The sequence below is a fragment of the Poecilia latipinna genome, unplaced genomic scaffold (assembly GCF_001443285.1).
Source record: "Poecilia latipinna isolate Pla-1442-1.1 unplaced genomic scaffold, P_latipinna-1.0 Scaffold78, whole genome shotgun sequence".
In the NCBI taxonomy this organism is placed as follows: domain Eukaryota; kingdom Metazoa; phylum Chordata; class Actinopteri; order Cyprinodontiformes; family Poeciliidae; genus Poecilia; species Poecilia latipinna.
Genome location: NW_015112694.1, coordinates 124,961 through 138,687, shown reverse-complemented (window position 1 = coordinate 138,687; position 13,727 = coordinate 124,961). Strand labels below are relative to the sequence as shown.

Sequence of the window (13,727 nt, the reverse complement as noted above, 5' to 3'; positions counted from 1 at the left end):
ATCAGAAAACTACAGGCTCTGTCTTCACATCCAAACAGACCTCCCTGCAGAAATGCTCCACAAAAAGCCATTGCTATTAGTTATCCTTTCTTTTTATTAGCTTCCTTCGTCTTGTTATGATCTCTACTGTCGGGTCTTTTTGCTGAATAAACTTTAAAATCAATCCATAAACGACTCCATCCATTATAACTTCTGTAAACAGTGCGCTGCTGTGTGACGTCTATGTTCTTCTTCTGCTCATGCGGATCACTTTGGGAGCATAAATCCTTCAAACAGAAGAGTGATTGCAAGAGGATGAATGACCACGCAAAAAAAAAAATCTGATTTCAGCTAAAAATTGGAAATTAATGTCAGAGTTTTAGACTCAGAAGGCCCTTGAAGTTTCTGGAGTGTGTTTGTAGCTGGACAAAGGCAAAGCAAAGATGGAAACTAAATAGAGAGCACGACTCCGTGACCCAGAGGTCTTCGGCATTAGATGATCTGCTATAAGCACAACTGATATCCTGTCAGTAATGATGGGGCCTAATGTTGGGAGAAACAAAAGCAGAGGGAGCTGCAGGAAAAATAGCAAACCTGCTGAGAACTCCCTTATGTTTTTTCTCATCTGAGTGCCAAATTAGGGCGAGGAGGGGGTGAGGTGAGTGAAAGAGAGAGTGCAGATGGACCACACTGGCTGACTGGTTGGACTAATGTGGACGTTTTCTCTCCAGGGTCAGATATTTACTCTTAATTAGCTGGAGGAATGCGATGCATGAGAGCGGAACAGATACGTTACCGTTTTGGCCGGAATTTCCTTCCCTTCCGTGGCATGTGCTCCTTTAACCTGATTAGGTATGGCACTTATCAGGGAAGATGAAAGCGCTCAGGAGATCGGCGATGCATTGCTGGACACCCCAACTCACTTCACCCCTCATTTCCAGCGCGGCCCTGCTGATGGCCATTACTGTGTGGTGATACAACCTGAAACAGTCAAACCGCCACTCTGACCTCAGTCTGGCACCTTTTTTGGAACCAGATCAAAAAATAGTTTGATGAAGCTATGACGCTAGACTGGAATATAAAGTTGGGTATCAGAGCAGGTTTTGTGGTCACGGTTGATTTTAGGCCAGTCCTCCTCCTAATGAAGGATTGTATGGATTTAATGGCAGATGAGGCGAGTTGATACTGCCAGTTTGGTGTGGTTCGGCTTTGATCGGACACATTTGTGAGTTTCCAAACAAAAAAAAAAAGCCATCTTGACTTTTACTGTGGGATATTTTTCCTTCATCCATCATGTATAAGAAGATTTGGTTCCAGTTCACAAAGATATGTGTGTTGGCACAATAAAAAATTATTCAGTTTATGCATTATTTTTCAGATTTCTTCCCTCTTAGTGATTTATTTAGTTTTACCTTGTCTGGTTAGCTTTTTCATGTTTGGCGACATCACCAAAGTGTTTTATTGGAATTTGTGTGATAGACTGACAGTCTGAGAGGAAAAATAAAGTTAACAGCAAATAACGCAAACTGGAGAATAGCAGAAGAAAAAAACAGCAGAATGAGGAAAAGTGGTCAGTTTGTCCTCCAACAGCCTAAACCTAAAGCAGCATAACTACAAAGAAAGTTCAGATAATTTACTGAAGGATTTAATTTACTGAATTTACTGAAGTCAACCCAGAACACTGACTTCAGTAATTCACAAATGATTTTCACAAATAATTTGTGAAAAACTTGAGCTCCTCTGCCTTCTCCCAGTGCCACTGTTGCTGAAATGCACCGCTTCCAACCAAAAACATCCAGTCAGAACCTGGAGGAGGGTCTTAGCGCAGCCAATCAATCTCGTGTGCGTGCTGCTCAATGTGCTCATGGCAGAGAAACAACTTACTGTTACAGGAAAACTGATTATCGTCTGCTGAAAATTCATGGAAGAATTCGCAGCATAACAGATTGAGAGGGGACGAGCACCACATACACAAGTAAGATTGACAGGACTAATTGGTAATTTAGTTTGTTGTTTCAAGTTAGCACTGGGAGCACTGGGAGAAGGCAGAGAAGCTCATCTTTTTGCAGATCATGTCTCATAAACTGTCACAACACTGTGACATTTTCAAACAATGTGAAAACAAATGAAAGTTTATATTAGTTCCATTCTGCAGCTTTAATTCCCCAACCAGGTGCTTGTTGCTGAGCTCCAGGTGTAGCTCCAGGAGACGGCCTCAGTCTCTCTACTCTGGACAAAGTTCTCCATCAATTATCTGCTTCTGCCCACCTTCCAAACACATGCATGCTGTGTTAGCTACCAAATCTAAACGCTCCTTTGGTGTTTCTGTGAGCATGAATGATTTGTTTCTGTGTGTTTCTGTCCATGATGCAGCAACAGCCCAGTGAGCGCCTTCTGCCTCTACCCTAATAACTGGTGGAATCGACTTCTGCTTATTGAAGCATGAGTTATATTATGTGAATGTGAACTCCATTCAGTGCAACCACAATCAAACCTTAATGTGTGTAGGGAGAAAGAGCTAAGCTTCGTTTCATGGAAGGACATGGTGGTCTTCCTATTGTGGGTACCACATTCCGGCTAAACAGATATTATTAAGAAAACCTCAAGACAAACAGAATCAATCACCTGCTGTCACACAAATCACCACTGAGGTGGAACTGCGTAACCATCAATCTTATCAGGAATCAATTTTTCAAGAAATAAAAGACGACTGTTCGATTTAAACGATTTAGTCTCTGTCTTTCCTCCATCTCTGATCGTCTGATCAAAGAACAGCAATGATGCAACATTTCCCCGCTGCTGCCATATGGCATATGAGAGCTATCACTTCTGATTGCTAGACCCACTTCTGCTTGTGGCCAGGGGCACATCTGCGTACCGTCTGTGGTGGTCTCTGCCTCTGTCAGTGGGCTTCATTTGAGTGCACGTCTCTGCGCACGTGAAGCAGACAAATACGCTCACAGAGCACAAACATGCTCACCAACAGTCGCAGGTGGGCCGACTGTATGATAGAAACAACATCACTGTCGATGCTTAATGAGCGAACTCTGTCCAGCATGTATTCCCAGACATGGAACACACTTCCTGCGCCTAATGTTCAAGCAGGACATGGTGCCTCAAAGCTAATAGTTAATGTGTAATCCCTTTACGGTAAATGACAATGAGGTAATACCCCTAATTTTCATTTTATACCCCACACAGAGCATGTTCCTGCTTTTACTGCTGCTTTCCTTCCTAAATACACACAGACACAGGCTGATAGACTGTATTTGCTCAGGAGTTACTGGAAGAGGCCACAGTGAAGTCTGGAAACAGAAGGACATCCAGGCTCAGTGCCTCCAGGCCCAGTGGTTCCACTGATTTGACCTAAAAAGAACCAAAGAGTCCCTATCATCAAGTCAATGCGTCTGCGCGTGAGAGCAGCATGTGTGTGGGCATGGATGTGCGTGTGTGTGTGGACACCACCTGACCACACACACAGTTGCATAAAGCATTATCATTTGCACATTAAACCCCTGCTAAAACGCTCCAGAAAAAGTTAGAGCCAAAATCTGTTTTGAGTCTGTCTTCACCTTCTTTCTTTAATCCCACATTAGACGGCCAACATCAGCGGCCTGTCAGACCTGTGTGTGTGTGTGTGTGTGTGTGCGTGTATGTGTGTGTGTGTGTGTGTGTGTGTGTGTGTGTGTGTGTGTGTGTGTGTATGGAAAGATGAAAGTCAGCATGCATCTTGTGACAGACGGAGAGATTAACCTCAGTCCAAAGTCCATCAATCCTGCTCTACTGTCAGGCTATGACTTTCCGTTAGTTTGGCCATTGATTAATCCCTTGATGTTTTTAATTTAAATGGTATGTTTTAGACCGAAACAATGCAACATAATTGATGACATTCATTACAGCTTAGAAGATACAAGTGATGCTTAGCCAGCAAACTGTCGTATGACGTGGAAAACACATAAAATATTTCAGGTATTGTAAAATCTATCAAGTAAAAACATTTGACTCTTCCTTAAAAATATTGTCAGTTCATACTATGATGTGCAGGACAGACTTGACAGAATGGACTCAAAGTAATTATTGCAAACTTCCAAGGCAAGAAACAACACATGTTTTCACACACAAACACACACACATGCATGCACGCACACACACACAGGAGTTTGGATTCAGGTGTTTACAGATACACTCTATCTTGGGCTGCGGTTTCCGCTAAGCGCATCTTGTACTAATTAGTACTTTTCTGTGATGTTGTTGTTATATATGCATATGATGGTCGCTGTGGTTTCTCAGCTCTCGTTTTTTCTCTTCCTGCAGGTGTAGAATCAGATTTATAGGGTACTCTCTTGTATTCTGGCCATCCTTTTTCTCTCCTTTACTTCTCAACTTTCTTGTGTTGCACCTCTGGCCTGCGTGTGTGTGCACGTGTCTAAGGTGTATGAGCTTGAAATTTCACATGCATGAAGTACGCCAGTTGCTCAACTGGATGAGGACAAGTAGCTGTCACCTCATCGTACAAGATTCATGGGAAATGAACGGAAGGGACATTTCTAAATTAACATGTAAAGCAAAATGGCTTCCTTTAAACCTTTCTGAATATAAAAACCTGGAAAACTGAGAATCTTCTGCTATGTTTTGGCAGAAATATTTTCTTAAACATGCTTTGAGTCTGTGCTTATCGTGGCGGTTGCCCAGTGTGGCATTAGAAAGTGGTGGGGCACCCAAAAACTAGAAAATAAAATATTTTATCTGTCAATTGTCCCTTGAACAAGTTTGGTACTACTTGTATGTCCCAAACTTAATGGACTAAGTTTCCCTTAGTTGCTGTTCAGTTTTGAAAGACTACATTACCGTTTTGTCCTTAGAAAACAATCATATAATTGCTTGCATTTTAATTGGTTGGAGTGCAGCACCTTTTCCTGCAAGAACCACAATGGTGTGCAGTTTTTATTTCAAAATATATTTGTCCTAGCTAGTTCTTCAGTAAGTACACAAAGGTGGGTAGAGTACTCAAAAATTGTTATCTAGTAACAGTTGTAATGTTCTTATATTTGTTTTATAAATTAGATAGGAACGAGGCGAGAGCCAGTTGCAAGCTTGTGTCTTGTCTATTGTTGTTATAGCAACTCCATGGCAACTGCCTACCAAGATGGCAGTCAGCGACAAAGTTCCCAGAAGTGATGTCACGTAGTCTGTCTGTTGCAGCTTCATGCAAATCACTGGATACAGGGGCAGGAAGTGCATAATGCAGGTTTGGAGGTTGTAGTGCAAAATAAAGACCATGTGCTATAAGGAAATATCATCTGCTTTATGTCTCAGTGATGCTGTTGACAAATGGACAGTTTTACATTACATAGTCTTTACTAAACACCAACACTTCTTTTTATTTAACTTTCCTTGGCAGCCATTCTTCTTATTGCCGGCCGTCAACACCACCATCCCTTTCCTTTTTTTCACGTGCCCAGTTCCTATTTATATTGGACTTTCTGGTGTTTCACATCCCCATCAAACGGGGTAACAATGCCAATACTGTAAGCTGCTTTCATTCATCAAACACACTGACATCAGCTGAGTGATAAATCCACTCCGCACTGTGTGGGTGGTATGCACTGTGTTCTCTGGGTGGTCATATTTGGGGAAATGTGAAGTCCAATAAAGATGTATTATTTGGAGGGTAATTTCATTCAGCCTTCTCCAGATGTACACAATGCCCAGTGATAAACAGTTGTTGCAACACTTTGCAGATATGTGGTCTCAACATTCTCCCCAAGTAAAAGTTTGAAATTTAATGAATTCCCTTGGAAGCAATTAACAAATTCCAGGTTTTTTAATCACAAACCAATGAAATGAAATTTGTTTTCTTTCGCAGGAACTGGTCAGTCTCATGCCAAAATGAATGAATTTTGCTTTACACATGCATTTGTATTGAAAACTTTCCTAATTCTTGGAGTTGCTGGATGTAAGAAGCAAGTGGATCAGAGTGACCTTATAAGAAAAGTGACTGACAGAAGGCAGCGGGTAAGAAAGAAAGGAGCGGATGAGTGTTTTGGCTTTTTGACCTCCAAACACAAGAAATCTCTTAAGTTCAAACTCCAGTGATTACACGCTGAGCTGGTATATAAAGCGGCGCTGCTCAACCTCTCTTCGTCATGTGCAAATGTGCCAAAGTTTACTGCTTCAGTATAAGATATATAAACCTGTATATAGATGTGTGTGTGTGTGTGTGTGTGTGTGTGTGTGTGTGTGTGTGTGTGTGTGTGTGTGTGTGTGTGTGTGTGTGTGTGTGCGTGTGTGTGTGTGTGTATGTACGTAGACACTCATTCCTGGAAGAACCCAGAAGGGGCGGGAAAGGGAAAGTAATTAGAGATGATATAGGACCAAAGAGAGGAAATTGATTAAAGAAAATGGCAGACCAGGAAGTACACGGGGGTCTTTGTTTCCCCTTCAATTACAGTGAAATGTTTCAGTGGTGTTTCTCTTTGAGCTGCACATGGCAGAGCTGGAGTGTGAGGGAAGTCAGGGGATCTCTTTGACGGAGGTTAAAGACTTTGACGTTGACAGATAGGTGGTCTTATAGACTCTGATACCCTCCATACCTTCTTATCTTGACTGTATTTATCAAAGTGGAGGCCATCATCTGTTGGTAGCTTGCAGTGGTGAACCCTTAAATAATAAAGTTTGTTGTAGGATTTTAAAAAGCAAACATGTTCATTTAAGGGAGTAACGTGAGTGTCTAATCCCCAGCTATGTTAGAAATGCGTGCTAAAAGGCTGTTGACATTTAGATAACAGGGACAAGGTCTTATCACTCTGAAATATTGAGCTTGAGATGCTGGAACATACAGTATCTGTGAAGAAATGCTGCAGAATCAAATATATTTGATTCTGCAGCATTTCTTTATATTTATACATTTCATATACCTCAGCTAATCTGGTACCAGATTAGCTGAGGTACTTTGAACATGGTATCACACTGAACACCAAATAAATGTACATTTTCTGTATGACACCAAAACTTTACTCCAGTTAATAAACAAAACCGTATCAACAAGAGTTTACGTTAGAATTTAGATTAAATGCGTCATCATTTATCAAATGTTTTCTGTCAGGTTCACATGCTCAAGAATATTCTGGAGTTTAATATGCATTGTGAATCATGATAAATAATCTTTGTTGGTGAACTGATTGAAACTTTGAATAGGAGTGTAATTTTGGCCCATTTATAAAATGTTTTTTCAGATTTTCAACTCCGACCTACAAAATTGCTTAGGACTAATGACAGATATCACAGAAACTGTATTCTACACTTGAATTATGATAAATATCAACCTTTGTAAGTGAACCAATAGATTTTTAAACACATTTACACACAAGACCATCCATTAATTTGTTTGTTTAAATGACTATTATTTATTTCAGCTAAACCCAGAAGATCTCAAATGTTTTATAAAAGTACCACCTCTTCTTTGTCTTCATTTTGTCTGTTTCGACTAACCACTAGGACTCTGCAAAGCCAATAAAATGCAACAGAAAGAATCAGATGCATGTGGTTCAGTCTGAAATCTAGACATATGTCCGTTTTTCTACTAAACGTTTTCTCTTCCTCACATTTACTGTTACTCTTCTGTCCCCCTTTGGCAAACGTGTGCATACAGTATGAATAGTTTTACAAGGCCAAGGGAGGAATAACAGTGAAGGAAGCTGTGTGTGTGTGTGTGTGTGTGTGTGTGTGTGTGTGTGTGTGTGTGTGTGTGTGTGTGTGTGTGTGGTAAGGAGGGGGTAAAGAAAAAGAAAACAGGTTGTCAGTGTGGTTGAACAGCAAAATAGCATTTTCTCCCCTGGGCTCAGCCTCCACAGATGTTTCATTCAGGCCCCATGGCAGGGCCACTCTAAAAAGTGCTCCAGCCCGACACAATTCAGCCCCTTTGTGCGCTAAAGGAGAGAAGCTCGGCCCACTGTTTACTGCTCATCCACCACCACGGCCCTCTTGTCCGCCCCCCTCTCCCCACGCTAGCAGGCGGAACAATTGGGGAGGGCCTTGCACGGAGCCGGGGCAGTGTGGCAGGTCAACAGAATAGGCTGTGAATCCTGTGCCTCTGAATCCTCCGGGTGGGTGGTCCAGCTCTCTCTCCTCTCTGACTCTCTCCACACATTTGCACGGAAACAAACCATCTCCTCTCTCCGCGTCTGACGCTCCTGTTTGGGGTCTGTGACGTGGCGAGAGGTGGAAGCCGAGCGCGGGTCTTTCTACAGGATTAGTGGACTCCATGTTCCCCCCTCTACCTCCCCGAGAAGGTCGCGAACACACCGGGTCAGGCCAGACGGCAGGAGGGGCCTGCAGTGGCCCACGTGGAGCCTGCCAGCAACTGGGTGGCAGTTAACACTAATCCTGCAGCTGATTACCATTGGCATGGGCAAATAAACAGTAATAAAATGAACCTCCAGGACCCAGCATACATGCACACTCAAAACCACACAAGTAAAGCGACATTGACACACTTGTAGCATAGTCCACTCACACTGGGACAACCAGAACAACTGAGAAACAAAAATAGCCTCTAATCTCTTATTTTGTCACTCGATAAACGGATGATTTGGTCCATAAAGATCCTGATATCAAAATAAAAGTTCTCATATTCAAAGTTTGTTAGAAGGCAGTTACATTTTTTCAATTACATTTACTTAACTTTTTTGAAAAAAATTACTTTTACTATGCTGTACATTTTCCTTTTACGTGAGTAAAATTTCTGGGTTCTCCACCCACAAAATGAAGAACAAACATGTTTTAACCAAAAATCCACCTGATAAAGACACACACCTGCAGTTTTTGTTAAAATTTCAAAGGCTTTTTATTGAAAAAAACTGATTTGGAAAAAAAATTATTTTGCCTGCTTCTGTTATTTTTTGCTACTTATATGAATTCCTGTCATTATATTTTGGTCTGTCTGATTATGTAATATTTAAATATGAAATGATTGAATATTTGATCAGTTTCTCAGTACTTGAGTAGATTTTTTTGCCAAATATTTTTTATCCTTACTTGAGTAATTCCTTAGACAGCAACTTTTTACTTTTGCTTGAGTGAAAATATGCTGAAATAGTTCTTCTCTTACTTGAGTACAACTTTGCCCACCTCTGGTAATATTTCAATTCAAATAACAAAAACAAAGCACCTCATTAATATTTAATTAATTAAAGCAGATTTTGCATCTAAGAGGAAAGCACATTGATTATATATGAATGGATTTTGTTGTGGTGTAAATTTAATGACAAGTGTTCTGGTCATTTGCTGTTATGTGTTTTTCCTTAGTCACAGTGACATCTAGTGAGCGTAAACCTAAATAGCTACCTGCTACAGACAGAACTATTATGCAACATCCTCAGTGTCTCAGGAACAGGACAAGAAATCCTCTGTTTTAACCCATTAAAGTGTTATATTAAAAAGCACATTTTTAAAATAATAAAAAAGGTTTTTCTCTTTGCTCGTTTAAGAAAAACTGAAGTGGCAGAGCAGCAGTTTCCTCTCCTCTAACCTGTTTGAGCAACAGTGTTTTTTTGTTGTTTTTTTTTTAGCATCCTGCCGTGGTCACAGGCAGGCGTTGATCCTCTTTTTGTTTCTTCAGATACGTGCAATACGTTGAAGAATTAAGGAAGTACCTCACCATATGAATGCATCACCTCTAAATGCGGAGCTGTGCTCTTACTATCTTTCTGGACTTTTGGACTGGTGTCATCAAACAAACTCAAAATGCCATCAATTTATTTGTTTTACCTTGGTAAGAGAACATTTTATCTATATTTTATAATAGAAACATGTTCTGATTATTTGCAAATGAATAAATAGAGGTAATGTCAGTCATCAGAACTGTAGATGTCTTACACAAAAATTTAAATTACGTATATTTTTTGTCTTAAAAGTACAATTGTACCCTTTTCAAAAATATTTTAATGTAATGTACATGGGTATGTGCATTGGTGTTCTCTTTTGTTCCCAAATTGCTAAATATGATTGCAAAATAGAGCAATAACTTGAATTTTCAACCATTAAATAATCTGTAGTATTAATATTTTGTTTAACCAGGAACGACCCATTGAGATTAAAAACCTCTTTTTCAAGGAACTCCTGTCTAAGATGTAGCAAATAATATACGGCACATACAAGAAAGAGGTCATCAGGCTGCTCTCATCCATTATAATGGATGTTACTTAGGATTTTTTATTTTTTTGGGGTTTTCAAAGTCACAGTCTTTCCCTCGTCTTTAGCTTCCTGGCATCAGTTTGCATTGATTAATTAACAAAATCAAAATTTTTACTTGATGCTGAGAGACTGCATGCCTCAACTTCATTATGCTAAGTTTTGACAGAATGAGAGACAGAATGTAGCTCCGTATGCAGTGAAGATGACTTAGTGTGGCTCAAACTGAGAATTGGAACAAAGCAAGAAAAGAGGTTGTTCACTGATGTACTGGGACTTAATATCCAAAAAACAGCCATTGTTCAGCAGTTTGTAGAAGGTCTACTATTTAAATAATTTTGCATTTTCCATTAACCAAAAGCAATAAACTGGGGTCCTTTGCAGCTGCAGGACCCACTCTTTGAACAAATTACCCCTGCAGGTAAATATTTATCTCAACTTTTTGTTTTATTTTAATATGTTATTACTTTTGTCATCATTTTTGGTGGTTCTTAGTACAGAGTAAAACGAACCCTCTTTTAAAACCTTTAGAACTGCCTATTTTAATAGTTCAAACACTAAATATACCTTCATATGCACTAATATACACAGTGTTTCAGTCTTAGCTCTACTACAGAAGCTAACGTCTTAGGGAGCACCAAATTTTTCTTTTGAATAAATTAATAAATAAATTACATTTCTGCAACTAATTTGGAGTTTTGGTCCTGCAGAAAATCTGTGAATACCGAACCATGAATAGATGGCGATCCACTGATTTTGGTCAAAATAATGTGTTTTTAATGTGCTTTAAAAGTATGTATATATATATATACAGATTACAATAAAATATAACTATGTGTGAGATATTACTCACTTATCAAGACTTTATGGCCAATTCTTTCCTCATAATGCTAATCTTTGCTAGCCCTACCTTGTGCTAACTTTTGAACAGATAATTCCAATGCTAACTGAGCAAACTTGTTTCCTAGCATTCACAAAACTTATAAACATAATGCAATGGCAGTCAGTGAAAAGTGATGAGGCTCCAGTCCCTTTTCAAGTCCTATAAACTAGGTCACAAGTTTGTTTGTTTTTCTGACAAGATAAAGCAGCATTTCAGAAGCTGTGGAAGGATACTTTGGTGAGATGGAGGTAGATGATCCACTGTGGTGCTGGTTCCCTAAAAATGAGCTGAAACAAAAGGCCCAAAAGCAATTTGAGTTGTCAAGACAGCTTGAATGTAATGCTAATAACATATCTACCACTTAACTGTTTTTCTGTAGGACTGGCTTTGACCTCCGGTCAGATGAGCACAACCCAGGATTCCAGTAGTCCAGAACCCATTATCTCCACAACCGCTGAACCAGTAGACACCAGTACCTCTTCCATGACCACCAGCATCACCACAGAGACCTTGAAAACCCCAGAGACCAACGGAAGCATGAATGCATCTGATAGTAGCACCAACACCACAGCTACTCCAGGAGACAGGAATGGTGAGTGCCATGAACACAAGCCAGTAAATGTTTTCTCCTTCAAGTCACATTTATTCCTTTTCTTAACATCTTTAGGAATTCCTAATATGTTTATGATTTTTAGAAACCCAGACCAGTGGTGGAGGTGTCACCTACAGTACCACCCCCATGAAGCCTTCATCTATGTCTACTCTGACTCCCACAACTAAAACATTTTTATCTACAAAAAAGATGACAACAAGAAGAACAACCAAAGCAAACCCCAAAAACAGTAAGCTGCAGCTGCTACAGAGCAATCACATGCTGTAAAGACATATTTGTATAAAAAGAATCCCTAAAACATGATATGATAGTTAATTCACAATTATTATGATCTATGACTCCCCACATCCACTACTGAGCATTCATATGGAGAAAATTGATCTCCATAGGACTTTTTTGGAAAAAATGTCTTTTATATCATATCATTATTTTAATGTGAATAAATAGATAAATTTGAATATAAAACTTTGTTTGTGTTGTAAACACAGCATGCATATTCACCTGAAAGTTTCATTTCAAATGCATCACTTATGAAGTAAAATGTGACAAGATAGCAGTAGATTCCTAATTTTGTTTGGTGTGTTTGTGAAATATTTCCTCTTTGAAAATCAACATTTTGCATTTCTTACAGAAGGAGGGTCAAACGAGACTACCGGTGAGTTTTTTTTTCTGTTTCTGAGGTCAAAATAAAGCCAAAGAGTGATTTTGAAGGTAAAATTGTTTCTTCAGACACAGATATTTGGGCCCCTTCTCCACCAAGGAGCCCCTGTGGGTTCCTGGAATTAAAAAACCATTCGAAAACCTTCATTACATGAAGGCAATCATGGCATCCGTATACTCTGAGTCATAACACAACAATGCCAGATGTCACATCTGTAGTCAAATATTTCTTCACAATAGGATTTTCCTCCTAAATGAGAGATTTCTGTACCTCTATCATCAATCTGTGGAGATCTTTCAGTATTTCCATCGGTTTCATTAGTTTATCAGGAGGATGAGAAGATCCAGATGAAGGTTTTTTGTTTTTTTTTTACAGAGTTTAGCGCTGCAGACTGTGCCATGTGTGCTAACCTCTCAATAAGCACAGAAAGACAAAATTTAAATCCAAAATCTGTATGATTCCACCAGACCTAAATAAGACACCATTTACTGCCTGATTACAAATATATTGATATCTCTTTGTTGGTTTGATGAGGAACATTTTAATTTCAACTGTAGCCTTTCAAGTAGTCTATGTTACATTTGGAGGAAAATATGTTATTTACATATTTGTTAAAACAGTCACTGGGTCATGACAGTACAGCATGAGAAAGATAATCTGTCAAAAAAACAAAACAAAAAAAAAAACCTAACTCCTCCATCTCCTCTCTGATCCACTATCCCATCTGAAGAAAAGTGCTGCACCCAGTCAAAAACAACCAATCAGAGCCAGGAGGAGGGTCTTAGCGCTGTCAATCATCCTTGTGTACTCTGTGCAATGTGCTAATGACAGAGAAGCAACTTCCTATTTCATTCAGTGGCCATGCTAACTAGCCTTAGCATTTGTAGCAGGATGTTATGGTGAACCAGCTGTAGCATAGCAGAGAGAAAGGGAGAGTGTGAGCAGTGTGTACACAAGCCAGTTTATTAAAAATTTCTCAGTATATTAAAAGATGTATTAAATGAGATAGCATTTATAAAAGATAAAAGAAAAAAATCACAATTAAACAAATGGAAAGTTATGTTTATGTACATTTATGGAACAAATATGTGGAACAATCTGTGTCTAAAGAAACCAAAAACAGATAAATTAAGAAAAATATTACACATTCAGTAGATTCAGTAGAGTGCTGTATTATTGCAAAGATAAAAATAAATTCTTTATTATGTTTACATATGCACGTTGCCTGCTTTGTGTATTAATATGTATCTGTATGGATAGTTGATTGATGCTTAGTTGCTTATAGTGAATTGACTTGAGAGAAAAGGTAAACAATACAAGATTTTTTCTTTAATCTGCTCCATCAAAATGTTGCATGTGACATGATCACTTTAAACTGTAAATATAAGTCTATATATATA

The 13,727-nt window shown here is 39.1% G+C and overlaps 1 protein-coding gene across 1 annotated transcript in view; it reads left to right on the top strand.

Annotated features, from left to right (window-relative positions):
• The first annotated feature begins 9,625 nt into the window (after window positions 1–9,625).
• The window catches only part of LOC106936928 (predicted GPI-anchored protein 58), a 22,968-nt gene continuing 18,866 nt past the window's right edge, over window positions 9,626–13,727 (top strand). Inside the window, exons 1-4 of the mRNA XM_015018192.1 lie at window positions 9,626–9,751; window positions 11,433–11,645; window positions 11,749–11,895; window positions 12,298–12,321. Of these exons, the coding sequence (XP_014873678.1) occupies window positions 9,724–9,751; window positions 11,433–11,645; window positions 11,749–11,895; window positions 12,298–12,321 (412 nt within the window). The 5' untranslated portion in view covers window positions 9,626–9,723. The remainder of the gene's footprint in view (window positions 9,752–11,432; window positions 11,646–11,748; window positions 11,896–12,297; window positions 12,322–13,727) is intronic.